The sequence below is a fragment of the Vipera ursinii genome (assembly GCF_947247035.1).
Source record: "Vipera ursinii genome assembly, chromosome: 1".
Taxonomy (NCBI): domain Eukaryota; kingdom Metazoa; phylum Chordata; class Lepidosauria; order Squamata; family Viperidae; genus Vipera; species Vipera ursinii.
Genome location: NC_139512.1, coordinates 85,034,399 through 85,056,094, shown reverse-complemented (window position 1 = coordinate 85,056,094; position 21,696 = coordinate 85,034,399). Strand labels below are relative to the sequence as shown.

At 37.1% G+C, this 21,696-nt stretch overlaps 1 protein-coding gene across 5 annotated transcripts in view; it reads right to left on the bottom strand.

Moving 5' to 3' along the window:
- The window catches only part of SHANK2 (SH3 and multiple ankyrin repeat domains 2), a 394,189-nt gene that overhangs the window by 145,675 nt on the left and 226,818 nt on the right, over nucleotides 1-21,696 (bottom strand). For all 5 annotated transcript variants that reach the window (XM_083374122.1, XM_083374125.1, XM_083374126.1 and 2 more), the window contains 2 exons: nucleotides 10,143-10,225; nucleotides 8,443-8,567 (listed from right to left, as the gene is read on the bottom strand). In XM_083374122.1, the coding sequence (XP_083230248.1) occupies nucleotides 8,443-8,567; nucleotides 10,143-10,225 (208 nt within the window). The remainder of the gene's footprint in view (nucleotides 1-8,442; nucleotides 8,568-10,142; nucleotides 10,226-21,696) is intronic.

The window sequence follows — 21,696 nt, the reverse complement described above, 5'->3', positions numbered from 1 at the left end:
TTACAACAATTCATTTAGTGACTGTTCAAAATTACAGTGGCACTGAAAAAAGTGACTTAAGATCGTTTTCCAAACTTACTGTTTGCTGTAGTAAGTTTGAAAAACTGTCGCTGCATCCCTGAGGTCACACGATCCAAATGCAGATGCTAGGTAACTGACTCATATTTATGACGGTTGCAGTGTCCCAGGGTCATGTGATTACTGTTTGCGAACTTCTGACAAACAAAGTCAATGGGGAAGTCAGATTCACAACAACCGTGTTACTAACTTAACAACTGCAATGATTCGCTTAACAACTGTAGCAAGAAAGGTCATAAAATGGGGCAAAGTTCACTTAACAAATGTCTCATTTAGCAACAAAAATTTTGAGCTCAGTTGTGGTCGTAAGTTGAGGACTACCTGTACTGTAAATGCATCTCATATATACAGATACAAAGAGTAATATGGCAGCTGCCAACCTTAAAATATGCTTCAAAGCAATCACTTTAAAAAGTGACTTCTGGAATGACCTTCTTTAGTTTTGGTGAGCTGCAAGGCATGCTATCTGAAAATACAAAACCAAACCTCTGCCAGCTTCTTTTGTAAATTACGAGAGTTTCCTTCATAAGATGGGGGCAGCAAGTTGGCAGAGGCAGTCATTTTTAAAGGACCTCAAGTTTGGAATTTTTATTGATTTATAAATGTACTGTCAAAAGACTGTATTAAAAGGAAAAAAGAAAATACATATTTGCACAGCTAATAAGTAGAATAAAACAAAGGAACAAATGAGATAAAAGTGACAGGTAAACTATGTTAAAATTGAATAAGGTAGAGGGTCTTTTTAATATGATAATTATAATCAGGGCTTTTTTTCTCATGGAAAGCTCAGAACGGAGTTCCGGCACCTTTTTTGGATGGAACCTTGTAGGGTACACAAGGCGGATTGTATGACATGTGTGAGTTCCGGCACCTTTTACAAAAAAAGCACTGATTATAATGATATATTGGGGTGTGTGCAATGTCTCAGTGGTTAAAGACACTGAGCTTCTCGGTGGAAAGCTGACAGCCAGGGTTCAAGACTCAAGAGCCACATGACTGGGTGAGCTCCTGTCCTTGCGCCAGCTCCTGCCCACCTAGCAATTCAAAAGCATACTTATGGTACCATTTTGGTGGGAAGGCAAAAGCGTTCTGTGTGCTGGCCACATGACTACAGCACACCCCCCCCTAGAATCAGACACAACTGGACAGGGGAAACCTTTAATAACATAATTACAGGCAGCACTATTCCCCCAAACAATCAGAGTCTCCTGGGTTAAACACACTGAAATCCCTTGGCTTCTGATACCAATCTCAGTGCTGCAAAATTTATCAACATTTTAGAAACTTCAGTGGAGATGTTTGCTCATAAAAAATGTGCATCTTGGACTCAGACCATATCCCAACAAGAAGATGATACATCAGAACTGACAAATATAAATAAATTATATATTTATTAAAGCAGAACTGCTCACCATAGAAATCAAGTGGGATTATATTAACTTGAGGTGGGTGGGTGGGTGGGTGACTCTTGACATTTTCCTGCACCAAGTTTCTTGGTAAAACTTTCAGAAGTGGTTTGCCATTCCCTTCTTCCTAGAGATGAGAGTGTTCGTCCCAAAGTCATTCAGCTAACTTTGAGCTTAAGATAGGACTAGAACAGTTTCCCAGATCCCTAGCCTGGTGCCTTAATGACTACCTAAACTAGATTTCATATGTAATTTAAGAAACATAAGTATATTTAACTTGTATATTTCCAGATAAATAATAGTTTAAATGGGATTTGCATGAAGACCCAACTGCATCTCATATAATGTAATACTCATTTCTGCTTGTACACAATTCCAGAATCAATCTTGAATCAGGTGGTGCTAAAATCAAATAAATAAATTATTTACAGTATGACTTGGATGTTAAATAATGAATTCAAAAAAGTCCTAGTTTTGCATTTTCTTTGATTTTAGGAAGTTGTTACAGCTTGTAGCATAAGTGTAGCAATTGTTCTAGCACAGGAACAGCAGAGAATAATTTATTGCTGCAAATTCATTATATTTCTGTCCAAAAATAATAAAACTATAGGTAATTAATGGACCACAGCTATAATTTTCTAATTTTTACTGTATTTAGCAAATTTCTCCACCTTTTAATGGTCTAGCTTTCCTGAGAGGCTAAGGGCGAAAAAGGAGAAAAGTTCATCCAAATGAAGTCAATTTTCTATCACTAGAGATATTTCTGCTCTTACTGTCTCAGCCATCATAGTGCTTTTTCCATTCAATTGGCAACAAGCAGACAGAGTTGAGTCAAAGCTGGTTCCTCCCCATCCAAACCCTTACAGCCTTTAGGCACATGACCAACACCCCCACTGTCTGACTAGGGGTGGAGATATATCATTGGGTACCTTCAGTATGCTGATGATACTGGACCTATACCAACAGATGACTCACCCTGCAGTTTGATGTGGATGTTAAAAAGGAGAGGTGAAAAGCTTGAGCCCTGAGGGAGTCCACATTTCAGAGGCTTAGGACTCAACCTCTTCTCTGCTATCAACACTGACTGCAACCAGCCACAGAGGAAGTAGAGCCACTTTGATACAGTGACTACCACCACCAACTGTTGAGTGGATCCAGAAGAATACCACGCTCCATAGTATCAAGAGCTGCTGAGAGGTCTCGGAGGACTAGAATGCAGTTTCAGTGCAGTGTCATAGCCTGAGAAGGGTCTAGATAACCTGCTTTATCCAGGGCTCTTTGTAGCTGTGTGCCAACCACCCTCACGATAACCTTCCCTAAAAAAGTAAGAATGGAGAATGGACAAAAGTTGTCTAATACCATGGGGTCCAAGTAGTGATTAATATGGGAGGAGGTGGTACTGCCTGCTTTGAAGAAGTTGATGGTGCAATCCCTTCTCAGGACACCAAGGATGTCCTCCTGAGAAGGGTGCATCACCACCTCCTTAAGAGCAGGCAGTACCAGAGGTATTAATCACTGTTTGGACTCAACCACATGTCACCTCCTGAAGACCCTGACCAACCAGGAGGATAATGGATCCAGAACACAAGTGGCTAAGCTCACGGCTCTAAGGACCCTGTCTATTTCCTTGAGAACATCTGGCTCAAACTCTTCCCAGATAACAAGGCTCAGAGGATTGTCCAACCAGAGTCCAATGCGAGCAAAGTTGAGCTATTTTATCTGACAGATGGTGTGAATATTCCTCACAGCAACCCTGTGAGGGCTTCTTCGGCTCCTCCTTACCCAGAAAAAATCTTGTTATCCAAAACAGGGAAACTGGTGTCCTACTTGCAGATGCAATGAGATCACAGAAATAATTGCGCTTCACCTCCCTTATTACCACAAGGTTAAGTCTTAGTATAGGTTCTTACCCATGCTCAGTCACCCTCGCTTTTTGTCTTTCTCCAATGACAGTCTTATGTCACTCTATCTCTCTAAGCCACTTAATAAAGCTTAGTGAAGCTTATGAGATCCATGCACAAAGAGTCCACACAGATGTGATATGGTCCATGGTATCTATCATCTGCACATTCCAAGTCGTAACAAGAGCTTCTGCAGAGCTATGTAGTAGTTTCAGGGGGGGAAAACCAAGCTGACTTCGAAACCACACTGGTTTCATCAGGTACATGGGATGGGCTGATCAAATAAGGTCCACCTTCCTGCAGTGATGGGAGAACTCTAGGGCCAAGAAAGCATGGTCACAGCATTCAAGACTGTATATGTCCCATTCAGTGTATTGTATTTTATCCGGTAAGCACAGGTGGAAGAAGGTATTAACTGCTTGTTAGGTAATTTCCCTCTATTACTCTTCATCCTTATTGTTTATTACTTTTCATTCTTCATTTCTGTGTAGTGCAATGAGAAGTGAGGGGACAAAGTGACATTTTAATTGCTTTTTTCTTTTCTTTTTTAAAAAAGCCAAATATTTCTACACAAAAGACAAATGAACAAAACTTCTCATACTTAAAAATATTAAAAACAAATCCAGATATGGTAAGAATAATTTTTAAGGATTTTTTTAAAAAAGTATATATAGCAGTTTGGCTCTCTGCACTAAATAGGCTAGTGTTGCCAGTAAGCTTTTTTTTTTTTTTGAAAAAGCACACAATTCAAATTGCAGAAAAATCTCAAAATCAAAATACTGCAGGCAAACTTTGCCCATAGCCAGGAGTTCGATCCTGACCGGCTCAAGGTTAACTCAGCCTTCCATCCTTCTGAGGCTGGTAAAATGAGAAGCCAGATAATTGGAGGCAATATGCTAACTCTGTAAACCGCTTAGAGAGAGGGCTGTAAACCACTGTGAAGCGGTATAAAAGTCTAAGTGCTATTGCTATTGCTACAAGTGCCAGATATGTGAAACATCCTCCAGAGAGAAGTTTAACTGTAAACTTTGTAAACTTGTAAACTTTGCAATATCAACTGAAAATTCTCTTACTAAAGGTTCACAGGCTGTTGAAGTTTTCGTTATGTTTTTGGTTCTGTTCTAATTTAATGGCTGAACACCAACGTCTGTGATTTATTTTTATACTTCATGCTTTTAACTTCATTTCTGAATCAGCAAATAATTCTTTGGAAGAATACTTTGAAATAAACATTTATAGTGCATTTATAAAATCATATCTGGAAATTATTCTGTTTCTGTTTAAAATGTATTTTCAAAGACCCAGGACAAGCATTAATAACCTGTGTGAAATAACACAGTAATACCTTATTAAAAAGTTCACTTTTCCTTTACAATAACAGAACTTCAGCTATAAGCCTGAGGTTGGGGGCAAGCATATAATATTATAAATACTTGACTCACTGAGGATTTTCTATCACTTGGCAACAAGCATTAAGGCCAGTCACTGCCAACATTATCATAATCCAATTTCACAGCAGTGAAAAGAACATGTGACCCTTCCTTAGTGTTCTTATTGGAGTTAATTGTTTTTCAGATGAAATATGTATGCAATTTAAAAAAAAATCCAAGCAACTTCCTTAAATACATACTAACAGAAAAACTGTGAATTCGGAATATTCCTCATTAACAAATGTATTTAAAATATAATGTTCATGATTCCTATGTTATAATTTAGAATATTGTGTAACATTAATATGGTAATTAAAAGTGCAGGCAATTGATCCATCATCATGGTAAGCATTATTACGTGGGACAGGTTTTGCTTACGAAATAGAGTGCCAGTTGTTGTTGTTGTTGTTGTTGTTTTCCACTGCCAAAGACAGACTGACTCACCAATTTTTTTTGTATATTCTTATTTTTAAAAATGGCTGAAGTGGCTAATCTTTGCAGAGTTCTCTTTTCAGTATAGTGAAAAATTGTAATGTAGAGGCTTATTTTAAAATATGATTATGTTAGCAATTTTTAAAAATAACGGGGCTTAATAGAAAAACTGAATTGTATACTAGAGAAAAGCATTAATATATTGGGCTGCATCCAAAAGTAACCAGCTGGTGAAAGCTATATATCTATCATACTTTGGAACAGATTCTCTTTTTCTCCGGAGATTTGCTGTAAAAGATTAGAGGGTCATCCAGAGCTGATAGGATGCAATGCAGTGGTGATTTGGGGATGGAGAGGAAGAGAACAGAAATAAGAGGTCCTATACATAAATAGAAATATACCTTCACCATGACTCTTAAAGATGGTGTCTAAAATAAAATCTGACAAAATATTAATAGCATTTTTAAAGGAAAAAAGGATTTATTTGATAAAGTGTTACAAAATTATGTAATAGAGTATTCTGTGTTTGAGATCTAGGAACTTGTACTGTAAATCTCCACAGACAATAGTATCTGAGAGAGACTCCCTGATCATGCCTATACTGAATCACAGTGCTCATCTGAGACAGTTTTCATTTCTTTTTCTTCTTTGTTTTTTATCCCGCATTCATTATTTTTAAAAACAACATACCCAGGACTCCTCCTCCTCCCTACAACAACCCTCAACTTTATTGTTTCCAGTTACTTGAACTGCTAAGGGTGTTGTTCAGTTCCCAAATTATAATAATTTATTACTCTGCCAACCATAAAGTGTAGACATTTCTTTAAGTATTCAGAAATCTCTGAAACAAGTTTTCAGGGAATTCAGAGATTTCTGAATACTTAAGAATTCTATTCAAAAATCTTTTAGATGTCATTGTGATTTTAATAAGCTTTACTTCCAAAGAACATGCAAGCATTGCAACCTTGTTCTCCCAGCACATATTTTACTTGTTTACTTTCTACATGTGTACAAACTAAAGTGAAAAAAGTTTATATGCAGTACTGTATCTCGAGACGACTGCTGAAAGAAAAAAGCCATTCCCCCAAAAGATCTAATGTACAGCTGAAAAGACATATGGATCTGCATAAGTAAAAGTTTGAAATAAGTTTATAGAAAATCTCTTATACTAATGCAAAGCCCAATAAGCTTTCCTAAACCTTGTAAATTCTGAGTTTATCATTCCACAGTTTAATGAACACTAACCCTAGATAATTGTTCCTCTCTATTTTTGAGCAACACAAGAGAGGTATCACTGCAATGTTGGCATACCCTTAAAGTTTGTGGCACTGGCCAGCATCCAAAACCACATTTAACAACTTTTACAGTAGAAAGAAGTTTGGGGCTTGTGTTTCTTAAGCAGCAATCTACACATTCTTCATGGTAAACTTATTCTGAAACCTCAGGACACCCAAAAATACTTTAAATATTTGCTCTTCACAGAACAAAGTCTCAAAATCTTACAGTCCATGTTCATGTTTTCAGGTCTGCCTAATCTTGTCTTTAAATTATGATCACCATAGGTGAATCCTTTGCAATATATTCTGTCATACACAGGTGGTTAGTTACTGCATTGTGAACAATGACTAAAGATTAAAATGCCCTTGAAGCTGAAATTTAATTTTTAATATCCATGCAATAATCTCTCAAATAAACTCTCTAAATAACAAATTGACAATTGTATGACAATCAACCTGCAAATCAATACTAAACAAAATGTCTAAAGACAAATATTCAGAGATTATACAAACAGAAAGACCAAACTTCCAATGCATTTTATTCCAATATATACTGCTAAAATCAATCTAAGAAAGAACACAAATCAGCTAAATGCATACATAAATACCAAAAAAACTAATGTTAAGAAATCAGAAAGATATCAGTTTCTATTTCTGAAGTCTGGTTTACCAGAGTATAGGCTAAAATGTACAGGTAGCTTAATCCAGCTGTCACATGCACAAACTTAAGAAAAACAAGTACCTTAAGTCTGGAAATTATATTTGAAAGTAAACATTTGAAATCAGATATCTGACAAAATTCTGCTCCCTTTTTATGAAACATGTTTATACATTTACTGCCTGATGTCTAATAATTTGATTCAGATGATTAAAAACCAATCAAACTCCAGGATATCTGTCATTAAAATGGATACACAAAGTTTTCCAATGATAGCAGGGGGGGAAATATTGGAGTCTGCTGTCATAAAGATGGAATTACTATCTTTACAGCAAAATGGCTCTTATTTGCTGCTATGTATGTAAACTATAAGTCTAATAACTAGAACTCATTTTTAGACACAGTATTATATACAATGCATCATTTCTTCTTTAAATCAAATTTACCCAAAGTAAAGGAAGAAGAATTAATCTAATAGACGCTCTCCTGGAGGCTTCTCGCCTGTAACACAATGTAGTGTCTAGAACAGGGGTGTCCAACCTTGGCGACTTTAAGACTTGTGGACTTCAACTCTCAGAATTCCTCAGCCAGCCAGAGGTCTTAAACTTGTCAGGGTTGCCAAGGTTGGACATATCAAGGTCTAGAATTTCATATATCTATAATGATACAATCTGTGTTACTATTTTAAACAACAGGATTAAAAATAAGACATTTAAGAAAAATATGCAAAAAGTAATGGCAACAAACTGGTAATTGCACGATAGTCCTCAATTTATAACCCCAATGGAGATCAGAATTTCTGTTGTTAAAGCAAAGTAATTGATAAATGAGTTGTGACTAGGTTTATGACCTTTCTTTGCCATAGCTGTTAAGCGAATCACTGCAGCTGTTATGTGGTCATTAAGCAAATCCAGCTTCCCCCTCCCCCCACACTGACCTGGCTTGCTAGAAGCTGGCTGGGAAGGTTGAAAGTGGTGATCCCATGAGCCCAGGACCATGCAACTGTTATAATTACATGCTGGTTGCCAAGCACCCAAATCTTAATCACATGACCACAGGGATGCTGTGTCAGTTGTAAGTGTGAGGATTGGTCATAAGTCACATTTTTCAGTGCACTTTAACTCTGAACAGTCACCAAACAAATGGTAGTAAATTGAGGACTACTCGTAGGCCTTGCTGCCAAAAGACAGAAAGATCACTTTCCCTTAACTGGGGTAGCATTTTCCATCCCCACCAGAATAATTAACCATATTTTCCTACCTCTATCAAAAAGTCTCCTGTTCTCAAGCCAGCTTGCCATGCTACCCCTCCTTCATCAACTGATTCCAGGTACTGCAAAGCAGGGAAGGCCGGCGTTGGAGTGAATTCTTCAATTGGTGTATCAGCTTTGGGAATAATAAATGACATATTTGAATAAACTTTTAAAACATGAAATGTTATTTCATAAAACATTGCCTGTGGCAAGGCCAGAAAGCCTTTAAGTACTCCACTGCTATCTATCATCTATCTATCTATCTATCTATCTATCTATCTATCTATCTATCTATCTATCTATCTATCTATCTATCTAATCTATCTATCCATCCATCTTCCTATTTTCTTGCATATTAATAAACTCTTGGGTTTAATCAGCAAATGAATAAAGCTCTGAATTTAATTGCTAATAAACATGAAGCCATGAATTTGTTAACGTAGAGATTACATCAGAAAATAGTGTTTTAAACAAGTGCATCAAGAATTTCAAGTATTCAAAAGCAGGTAATTACATAGTTAGCACTTGTATGGTGGAAAGCCATTAAATCCAACAGGAAGATCCTATAATTGTGCATCAGACACATATTCTGTATGAGCTTCACACACATGCTTTATGATTGCCATATACAATTTACATAAAAATAAAGCCCTTTTGGGGGGGGGGGAATAGTACAGTTTGAATAAATGTTTTCAGTGGGTATTTGAATATGTAACCTGAACTCACTCCATGTGAAATTAAGATGTATAGCAAAGGAGCTTTGTTTGCTGCATAGATAGCTCAGCGCCAGCTGATCAACACAGTGATGAAGTCACTGGGTTTCCAGACGACCCCACCAAAACGTATGTTTAGCCAGGGAAGTTAATCTATTACATAGCTAGGGGAACCCAATAGGTGCTTGCTACACTCTAGTGAGGAAAGTGGTATTCCTAGATAAGGGTGTGGAGATTCCTCCATAAAGTAGATATGGTATAGCCTTTCCTTGAAGACAGCAATCTAAGGAACAGCCCATCTATTAACTGGGAGGGGGAGGTTAATAGCAGATACTGGAATATACCACCACTTATAAATTTTGCCAAAAGAGTAAAACAGATCACAGATCATTATATTTGCTGTATAAATCTACAGAAACAGATTTTGTACAGGAAAGAAATGGCACATTTAGACACAAGCAGTTTTTAAACAATATACATATTAAAAGGCCATCTGACATGCCTGCAGCTTATGAAAATACAAAAATGACCTGATTTTCTGCAGTAGTTTTTTTTTACTTTGAATAAGCTGCAAAACCATTTTAAGGGGGAAAAAAGTCAACATGCCCCTTCAACTAGCACATTATTTTAGTGGAATAATTCTTCACATGAAGCAATTTGATTATTTTCCCCCAGCAAGGATGGTTTCAGGCATGCAAAATATTTAGGCAACTTCTCCTCTGAATTATTCCACAAATCAATTATTTCTTTCACACACAGAGACACAATGTGAACACACACACACACACACACACACACACACACACACACACATTCTCTCAAAACTGCTTGATCAGAAACCAGTAAATCCATATCAGTACTCTACTGCACAGAGAGAACACTGTTGTCTAGCAACCAAAGGCATAAGGAATAATGCCTGTTTATTTTCAGAAATGCTTGCCATTTTTCACACAAGCACTCCCCCAATCACACAGATACAAAAAAAATCCACATACCTTTGGCCCCTCTGAGCACAAACCCAAATCCTTCATTGTCCTTTTTCTGCAGGACCACTGCCTTTTCTTCTATAATGCAGTCACTGTAGAGAGAATTCCGAGGATAGCGACTGTTATTATATCCCTTCATCACCACCGTAGTAGCTGCTCCTCCAGTGTGCAGGTTCATCATCCTCACAGCCCGTTAATCAAATAATAGTGCAGTAACCAAACATGGGGAAAATATCATAGCAAAACAACCGAAGAAGAAAAGAGACAGAAACAAGGCTTAATAGCAAAGGAGAACATGACAGTGCAACTTAACAGAGGGAACAATGCAGGGAAGGCTGAGGAAGAAACCATGCATGGTGGTGGCTGAACAAATGTGCGATCATGTCACTTGTGTGCTAGCTAGGAGTCTAACAAAAAAGAAAGTGAACTGAACAACAGTAGCATTAATAAACTCCTCAATCGTAGATGTACCAGATGCATCTTCTAGTGAAGCCAAAATGAAACCAACCAGAAGAAAAATGAGGCAGCATTTTAAAATTTAAAGGGAGCTTGGTTTGCTGTAGTAAGGAGCTAAAAGGCACGAATATATTCAAAAGCTATGCCTTGCATCAAAAGCCCTTTTCAATCCTAATGAATGTTGCATACTGCAAGAATCCCACATGATCATCTGACAGCCTACAATGCTAACAACGTGCAGCTGCCTTGGCGTCATCAAGCACAAATTTTCACAGCATCAAGATCTGCATAATTTAAATAGTAACAAGACATGTATGTATCACCTTTTCTATCAATAATTACAGTGCCTTCCTGAACACCAATGCAGTGAAATACTAAAGAGAGTAAAAAGCAAGGCTTAAAAAAAGAAGGGGTTTGTTAAAAATTCACTGACATTTCACGTAGGTGATATTTTAAAAAATTCTTTAAGAAATTGAATTATTCAAAGAATAAATGAGTTATATATTCTAAGCTAAAATATTAAACTATAGTTATTATGCCTTAATGTACCTTAATTATACAGTATATAATTATAATTACATACCTTAATTAAATACATGTTTTAAATTATGCTTCTGTATTCAACTAGGAAACATTTTTGAAACAAAAATGATTTCTGCTTTGTTTTTAGTTTTAGAAAAGCATTTTCATATATTAGGCAATGTCCATTAAAAACAAATAATAAATAATGAACTAATATGGTGGTGAAATGGCATAACTACTGCTCTGAAAATGAGAAATAACATAAAAGGAAATTTTGGAAATGGTCCTGTAGAATCAAAGAACCAATTTCTAAGGATAACACCATATACATATAATGGTTTAATTTGGTTTGTATCTTAAACTAAGGATCCAGGCAACTTGCACAGAAAAATATAATTTTTTTTGCATTTGAAATGCAGAAAAGTATAACAAAGAGTTCCATCAACTTTCTACCAATAGATACAAAACAGGCAGCCTTCTCTGAGGAAACTCCTTCTAGGAAACAAATATGGCAAGTAGCCAGTCAGGTTGGCTTCTTGGCTAATCAACTGGCCAGGTTTCTAAACGATGACAGAAAAATGATGTTGATGTATTTTTAACAAGAGTTACAATTTAATTCTTACATCAAGAAATTCTATCTGTGGGGGCAAAAAAGATATGTAAGAGTTTGATTATTCTTTTCAAACATATCTTTACCAACAACAAGATTCTTTTCAGACTTATCTAAGATACCATGGAATATTGAAAGAGGTCATAGGATTAAGATAGCCAACACGGTACATCAAATTCATCTCATCCCCATAGCTTTTCCTTCATTTCCCCCCATCTACTCTGAGTGTCTTTTTTCAGTGACAATATAACTTTCAACGGTCACAAAACAAACTGTTGAAAGTCGACAACTATCTGTAATTTCTGCCATATTGTGTGAAACTTTTAAGTTTGGAGAATTTGGAGTAAGGGACGTATGACTCAAGGCCCACGTAACTTTATCTAGCTTAAAACACACTGTGGATACTATCAGGTAGGAATTCAAAGAACCTCTGCCAGACAGTTTTCTTCGCACCAACAACATCTCCAAATCTATGTGTTTGTTTGATTGTTGGAACATACTTCAAATCTAAATACTTGCCTTTCAACCATCATCTTAACATTTGAATCCCTGTATTCATGGGTTTAAAAAGCTGGGGGCAAATTATCTCTGACTTTTCATAAAGCAACTTGCCGATGTTTTTTAAAAAAATAGTTACAGGTCTGTTTTTAACAATTTTGTGAAGAGGAAGAGTGCCTGCATTACTCCTTTATTCTTGTTCTGTACCAGCCTGCTACCGGCCCTGCAGAAAAGGCAGGGACAACCCCTTTACAAATGGCAAGAGGCTGGAATTAAGCCTGCCAAATTTATTAACATAAAACAGCAAAACAAGACACCAACCATGAAACAGGAGCTATGAAACAGGAACTAATCAAGCGGTTGCCTTCAGCAAACCAGCCCTCCCACGCATTCCCCTTTTATACAGTTCAGGGCGTGGCTTCTCTCTGCCTCCTTCCGAGGTGCCCCATTGCCTTCCTCTGTTTACTCCTGATTGACTGCCTCCTGCGTTGGGCGTCCTTGAACAGGGCCAGCTGTGGGTCATCTTCATCCACGCTGTCAGGCTCACACAACTGGGTCTCCGTCGTGACCAGGTGGGAGGGGCCTGGCTGAGGGCTCTCATCAGCAAGATCTTCAACCCCCTCAGCAAGCTCTTCAACACCCCCCTCCTCCTCTGAGTCATCCAACCCAACTGCCGAACCCACAGGCTGACCCTGAATCACAACAATTCTTTATTAAGGTCAGTGCCCAGTCAATATAACAATGGCACTGAAAAAAGTGACTTATGACCATTTTTCACATTTACAACCGCTGCAGCATTCCCATGGTGCAAAATTCAGAAGCTTGGCAAATATTTATGATGGTTGCTGTGTCCCGGGGTCACCTTTTGTGACCTTCCAATAAGCAAAGTCAACGGGGAAGCCAAATTCACTTAACAACCATTTGACTAACTTAACAACTGCAATGATTCACTTAAAAATGTGGCAAGAAAGGTCGTAAAATGCAGCAAAACTCGCTTAACAACTGTCTCATTCAGCAAGAGAAATTTTGGGCTCGGTTGTGGTCATAAATCGAGAAGTACCTGTACAAGACACTACCAGCTGAGATTTTCATCTTCCCAAATTGCCTAAGAACATATCCCAACTTATCTTAATGCTGATGAATGGTCATTCTTTCAATGTTTGGTTATAGAACTAAGGAAAGCTCTAAAATCACTTACTGTACATAGTATTGTGAAGACCAGAAACTGTTAACTAATTATTAGAAAAGTCATAACCTATACTTGGCAAACAAAGGAACATAGTTGGTCTATTGATAGGAATAAAATGGATCAAGTCATTTTTTTAATGACTTAGGTATAACCATTCATAAATCTAGGTGTTGAGAAGTCTATCTAGATTCCTTAACCCAAACAACTCAAGAAGCAGTGTGACCTTTCTTTCTGTTTAGTTCTTATGTGCCAGTATATTCCTGCTGCCTTGAAACATGATGAAGCCAAATTAATGGCATAAGTACTTTATGCTGTAGAATCCCAGTGAAGAGGGTGGAATCTAAATTTTTAAGATTAGAATCTGCAGATTCCTAAAAACATCTTCCATGTTGCATAAGATTGGAACTGTGTGTTGGAGTGGAGGCCTAGATCTGGATTGTTAATAGTCCATAAGAGTTTCGGTCAACGTTTTAAATTCTTAAATTTTAAGATAGTAGTGAAATTTCTTAATATTAGTTTATAGGATTTATCTGGACTAAACATTTATCCACAGTATAACAGGACTCTGCACTTTTGTATAAATAATTATCTCTCCAATAGATAAAATATTTTAAAAGTTTGTCCAAAAATTGCAACTACCAATTATTTGCTTGTACAAAGGGCATGTTGTGGGAGAAGCAATATACACAACTTTGAATTTCTTCCAAAATGTTGACAAACTACAGTATGCCAGTAAATTTTCACTGCGGCATGTCCCTAACATAAATATTATAACCAGAAGAACAAATTCTGAGATCTATCTAAATGCCTATTTTAGTGCTTTTCCTTTTCAAAGAGTAGGTGAAGGATCCCAGTAACTAGGAGCTTTAAATTTCATATACATCCTACATTTGATAGATTATCAGTGTGCCAGGAAATGCAATCAATCTATCTGTGAAATATGATTATATAAAGTGTAGCCCTGACATGATTCATGACAGAAATGTTAATTATTTGTTTAACACAAATAATGAATTTAGCACTGCATTCAAATCATTACTATTATCCCAGAAATGCAAGCCCTGTTTCTAAACAGGAAATAGCATTATATTTCTCAAAATGTAATTACAATTAGCAAACTTGCACACTTACATTCTAGCAGGTCTAAATGAGTGCATGCACAGCCATTTCACTTTGTTGGTGATCTCAACTGAAATATGACTGTTCATGCATATGCATGCAGAGTCAGAGCAATCTTCAAAGCAGCCATGCCAAGCTTATGAAAAGACAAGACTATTTTAAAAATTTGAGGAAAAATACCTTCGCAAAAACTGGCAAAGTACCTCCCCCATTTTAAATTGTTAAAACCACCCTCTGTCCTTTTAAAACAGGCAAAGCACCTCTTTTAAAAGTTTGGCACAGTCTATTTCCTATTATATAGTTTTTGAGGAAAAACAATTAGTTTTGGAATGTATTAAAAATCTACAAATTCCTGGATACAAAGATCAGGAAAAACAGAAACCTATCCAGTTTCATTAGCAAACGTTGTGTACAAAGTTTTATCCCCATTTTGATGCAAGTATTTCTATTTAGAATTTAGGGAAAATACTTATTTTTAAATTAAAAAACAGTAAGACCTGAACAACTAAAAAAAAATTTGTACTAAGTAATAAGACACAGACAGACATACTGGTTGGGGGCACTAAGTGACCTCTTTAACCTATTCCTGTTTCATTCCTTGTCAATGAAGATTCTCAATCATCCAGGTAGAAATGTCTGAAGGTCATCTGAAATTGTCTGAAGGTTGAGTCACTGAGGAAGCTGCCTGGACTAACAACAAAACTAACAACAACAACAAAATAGTCCAGTTGCAATGATTCGACCTTCAGACAACCTCCAGACTATTCCTGTTTCCAAAAATATGTTTTTTCTGATCTTCGTATCCAGGAATTTGTAGATTTTTAATACATTCCAAAACTAATTGTTTTTCCTCAAAAACTATATAATAGGAAATAGACTTGGAGGTTTTAGTAATTTAATCTCTGCTACTATCATATCAATACAATCACACTATACAAATGGTGCTAAATAGCAAGGCAGCAGATGCTTCTTATTTTAAACCCAATAGTTTATAAAGAATCAAATATCTTGCCCTTGCTGATAATTCTTAGTTAAGTTTTCCCACAGCATTTGAGTGCAACAGAGACCAAACTAGATAATGCCCTGGAGATTCAGTAACAAATTCTCACTGTAATTTTCTTGTACTAAAAGGAGCTACCCAGGGGAAGGAGGGAAAATTTGGATTAGAGTTTAATTCTCACAAATCCCTTAGACGTGATTTCAGCCACTGATTTCTCAGATAAAATCTAGTTAGGCCTTTTACATCCCATTGTGCTTGAATTAATCACTGTCCCAAGTAGTGCCTGGAAATCAACAACCCGTAGGATTTCTTTCAGGTTTGCCTTTTTCATTCCAATATTGGTAGATATCTTGGCATCCCAATCAGATGGAACATGCACATGCTAATGAGAAGACGGTATTTATAGGTGGATATGCATGTTGCAGAATTCCTTGATCATAAAAGTAGTGTCAAACCTGCAACAAACCTGACTGAAGCCATCTTGTTCATTTTCGGTTGCCACAAGATTGGGGGAAGGAGGTATGTTATCCTAAATAATCCTCCGTCCTGTGGGAACCAAGGTAATTTCTGTTCCCTCAGCTGGGGGGAGGGGGCGAGCCTTCTGTTAGAAAGCTTGCCAAACTATTCTATCCGGAAATGTAATTGATTGCATAGATTTGGAGTAGAAATTTTAACTTTGTAATACTGTTGCTTTTGGAAGGAACTTTAGTCTTGGTTTCACTTTTGGTGGTGCTGTTACTTAGAGGAAAACTCAAGCCTCGGAGTTCTGCTTTAATTGGTCTCATCTGTCAGAACCATGACAAGTAGCTATAAGCTAATAGCTATAAGCTCAGTTTGCTGAAACATCATGGTGAAGGACAGGTAAAAGATCTTCACTTGTTGATCATATTTTGATTAAAATTTTAATGAGCAAAATAATTTTAATAGGGCATATTAACCTATGTGAAGTGAAATATCTCATCCCAAAAAAAAGCTGCTTAAGAAATCGGCTTTAATTCATTATGGAGACCAATTCTATATTCCCTTGCTGTTTAAGAACCTAACTTTGGCCCTATTACTGCTTTTAATAAGAGATTAAGGTGATTTTATATAAGGATTTTCCAGTGAACTCTTTATTGTTTCAATCACCATTTTTCAGTTTTATTTTGACTTTGCAGTAACGGTTTTGTAAATTATAGTTTTTTGCTATAAGCTCCTCTGAGTATGTTTTGGCATAGAAAGGCAAAATAAGATTTAAAAGTGTAATAAATAGATCTGGTTAAATTTTATGTTTTTAAAAAGAAAGGACTTTTGCAATTATTGTCCTATCTTTCTCAGGTATCTTAAATTATTAAGACAATATGTTTACTGCACATGGAAGTATGATTAATGGTGCAAAATTCATGATCTGAACCAATATATACAACTCCCCACAACTATAAATTGTATTCAGGAAACCCAATCTATAATATTTGCAAGAACAAAAGTCCCCCATTTGTTATTTTGCATATTCATCTAGATCAGGGGTGTCAAACTCAATTTCATTGAGGGCCGCATCAGCATTGCGGTTGCCCTCAGGGGGCCAGGTGGGTGTGGCCTACTGGGTGGGCATGGCTAAAGTGAGTATGGCCTACTGGGTGGGCATGGCCAGCTCTACATCGTTCGCATCAAGGGTGCCTATGGGGGCCTGGGCAGGAGTGAGACAGATCTGAGGGTCTCTGGCAGAAGGAGGGTCTCTAGGTCAGGGCCAAGGCAGTGGGGGCCGTTCTCTCACTGTTTCCAGGATGGCTTTGCGGGTCGCATGAAACCACTTCGCGGGCCAGATCTGGCCCCTGGGCCTTGTGTTTGACATGTCTGATCTAGATCCTATTCATAGTTTACTTCTTGTTCAATTAAATATAAACCCGGGATTCAGGAATTCAAGAGATTGCAAGTTTAGTATGTTTGCATCTTCAGAGTGAGGATCCGAATAGCAATCACCTGTGAAAGGCAGCTGAACTAGGTAATAATTTTATCATACTTATGATATTTCATGTCATGAATGAATAAACTTATCTGGAGACTTCATGAAAGATGTGATAATACAGACTAAAATCAATACTGATTCAAGTAATGGGGACAAAATGGAAACGCTTTACTACCTTTACATAGGCAAAATGATTCAAATGAAAAAAAATTCAAAAGAAACAATAGTATGTATCAGCAAGATTTTTCAGATGGTACATAAGGAAAAAAAGTACACAGTCTGGCTGAAGTAAAGCAGAACTAATATAGGAAATATGTCTCACTTAAGAGGAACTAAAACTGTTTCAGAACTTTTGAAGTCCATCAAAAGAATGACTTGGAAACAAATCTCATTTTTTAGAACACTGCTTTCTTGAAATGAGATGCAATCATCTTGTTATTGTAGAAGTCAGCACACCTTTTTCAAAAGGAAGCATGATCTGTGGAGTGGCATACTGCTTTTAGATTTTTTTTGAAGACATACAAAAAATGAACCAGCCAGAACATGTGTCCATGATTCCTGTATAGACTGAAATCAACAACAGTAAAAGTGTTAAGGCCTCTCCTCTTTTAGTAATTCAAGGATTTCACACAGAAGCAAGTATGGGATAACAAGAAAACACCAACATAAAATAAAAACCAAAACAGAATAGAAGATGCAAGTAAAGGTTCCTAAAGAGATGGTAATAGTGTTGAATCCTGCAACAAGTACTTTTGATGCTATGCTTGCCACAAGTTGTACAGCAAAAAAGATGCACAAAAATGAGAAATTGCCTCAATGGGCAGGCAGCAGTTTATGTTTTCAATGGCATGTAATTTACTCAAGAAAGGAAAAAGAATGGAACTGTCTAACAAAATATTGCAGACCAACACTAAAGGAGACATTTGAGAGATTCAAGTTTCATACAAGACTTCAAAAAAGGTATGAATCTTTTGAAGAGTTCCTCGGTGAGTTAAAGCTGCTAAACCTGAATTATAATTCTGGCTAATTCATTGAATCCCTGATAAAAGGGATTTTGTATTTTTTATCCCCAGGTTGTGCAGACCCAAAATTATAAAAATCACTTTTGGAGGATATTGATTTTACTCTGGATAAAGTAATGCAGTTGAAATTGCCACTATAGATCAAATGTACAGCAACCAATATAGTCAGCATGGTGGAATTAAGAAACCAACCAACCAGCCAATTATGAAGTTTGTTTCCATTTTCTCCCTTAGGGTAATCCTAAAGAGCTTAGAGATCTTTAGTTGCACAAAATATGGCATCCTTCATTAGAAAATCTAGTGTCCTGCACTTAGAAAGAAGTGTAATGCTTGCAAACAATTTAATTATTTTGCAACAACCTTCATTCAGCAGCAGCCTGCATTTAAGAGAGAAAACCAATAAATTTTACAAGGTGAAGTAGAGGATGATTGTGCAGAGGGGGAACTGTGAATGTTGTGCGGAAGGAAGACTGAACTATTAGACTAGAAACTAATGGTAGGTAGGATACTTATAAAACAAACCCTGGAGTCCGAACTAATATGTTTCCTAAAGTTACAGATCAGCTGTTACCTCAGTAACCAAACTGTCTCTTGGGTATGTCTGTTTGATTACAAGTTTATAATGGCCAGATAATTCCCATTAAAGGGTTTTGCTACTTCCAAATACTTTCAGAGATCTTCCCGTAGTGCTTACTGTTGCTATAGGGGGGAGCTTGTTGTTCATATTTTAGATTCAGCCACTTCTCTGCCTTATTTAAAAGGTCCCTATGGGTTTAACTTGAGATGATACAGAATTTAAACTGAAATGCAATCCTACAATTAGTTTAACCACTCCATTCACCTCTATGAAGTGAGCTGTAGCTCACGATAGCTTATACCTTTTAGTAAAATATGTAGTTGAAAAAGTGCCACCAGACCTTTCCACTACCGTTTAATACCATGGTTCTCTTCTTACAATGTTAATAATGGTAATTATTTTTCTCATTAGCTGGAATTTGCTTTCTTAGCTGATACAACCCATTGAGATTATCTACTACGTAACAATTCTTTTCTCTGTGAAATTTCCTGTGTTATTACACCTCATAATGACCCTTGGTTCTGTGGTCACAACTTTTTCTTCCTTCCTATGCAGTATGGTTTCTCTCCCATAACATCCACCTTGAAATACCTATGATTTAATAGACTTAGAGTCTATACTGTGTTAAAATTGCAAATCAGTTAGTGAAAAAATCCTCTGCTTTGGAGAGTGACTCCCTAATGGCTGTTCTGTTCAAGAGGCACCCAGTTTCACTTGTGGTTTGTCCCCTGCTAAGAATTTCTTTGGCAAAAAACTGAATTTCCTTTTCCAAGTTGCTAAAGCCCACTGCTAGCCAAAAGTACTGAACTCACCCAATGGCTCCCTAAATAAACATCCTATTAAAATCAATGGTTTTGAATTCTAATGCCCATCTTTACATAGGCGCCACTTGAGCTATGCCAGTGCATATGAATGATGAATAGGTCCCCACTCATTTAAGAGAGCAAGTCTTACAGGTGTTATTTTAAGGGTAACTGAGGGACTGGCAGCTTTGGAGCAGAAAGAATTGAGAAAAGAAAAGGAAACTGTAAATCAGACATGTCAAACTCGTGACATCACGTGACGTCGCGCAACATATCAGAGCCTTTTCGCCATTGCTGGCAATGGGGTGGGCATGGCTTCCGGATGACGCTTCCGGCCCACGGGCCGGCAGTTTGACACCCCTGCTGTAAATGAAGCATCTTCAGAAAGTACTGTAGAGGTCAGTGGGGAATCACAAAATAATCCCAGGGCCATGGAAGAACACCAGCAAAAAGACTCAGCTAATACTAATGAGGAACCCATAAGTCAAATCAATGACTATGCAGAGCTTCACTGAACAAAGTTGTGATACCTTGAAGGATAGACACAGTACTTTTTTATTTTGTTAAAATGAGGAGGAGGAGGAGTATTGTTTTTCAATTACTACAACACATCCCACATAGGGCTTGAAGAGTGTTAAGAAGGTTCAGCTGTGCAAAATGCAGCAGCATGAAAAGTTATGGGGCTGCCATTTAGCATATGTGACACCTCTGGTCTGTAACCTACATTAGCTACCAGTATGCTTCCAGATAAACATCAAGTAGCTAGTGCTTACTTTTCATGGCTTGAGGCCAATTTACTTACAGGACCATCTCTCCCTGGTCATATCTATCCATCCTGTGAGATCCAGCAGAGGAAACATGCTTTGAGTTCCATTTGTGAAGGAGTGCTGAAGGGATCCATAAAGAGAGCATGCCATGGTATCCACCCTCTGGAACATCGTCCCCCTGGAGATCACTTTCGCCCTGACTACTGGCTTTTCACAAGATCCTAAAGACCTGATTTTGGAATTGAGCCTGGGCTCCTTGGTATGGGTGAGCCTGTTTCATGTTGCGTTGATTGGAATGATTGTTAGTGCCGCTATGTGCTTATTTCGTATCATTTATGGTTTGGTTAATTGTTTTATTCTGGTTTTAACTGCTAGCTGCCAAAGAGTCAAGTACTTGAGATGTAATAAGAATTTGTAATAAGAATTCTTTGGATGTCATGTGACAATAGCATCGGCTTGGAATTGGTTTGCAAAAGTGCAGTTAGTCTTAGTAGCTGTGTATGATTGTTCTACAGTCTTAGAAATTAAATCAACAACAATAAAACAATTCTTAGACTCGGGGTCTCTTTCTTTTACCAGGTCAAGAACATGACATAGACAGTGAAGATGGTCAAATCGTATCTATTTTGCCACATCCTCGGGGAATCCAGAGTAACACTGACCTATACAAAAATGAACAGCTGAAATCTTTGACCTTTCCTCTTTTCTTTGCTAATATTCAAAACATGTTGGATAGAAGTTATTTTAATGCTCTGCAAAAATGTCAGATCAAAGTAAGAAATTCTATTTCCCACAATTGCCTTCCTGAACTCAAAGACATAAGTATAAAATAAATACTATCATGAGGTAGGACTTATCATAAAATCTGATCTTGTCTAATATTTCTTAATTGTCTTCAGATACTTAAACTGCCTAATTAATACATGGATAACTGAATATAGTCCTAGAACCTAGTATTCGAGTAGAACTCAAAAAACGAAACCTACCACCACAAATTATACTAATTATAATTGAACTGATGTCTCAGTAAATATGTAAAAATGCAAAATTCCAAA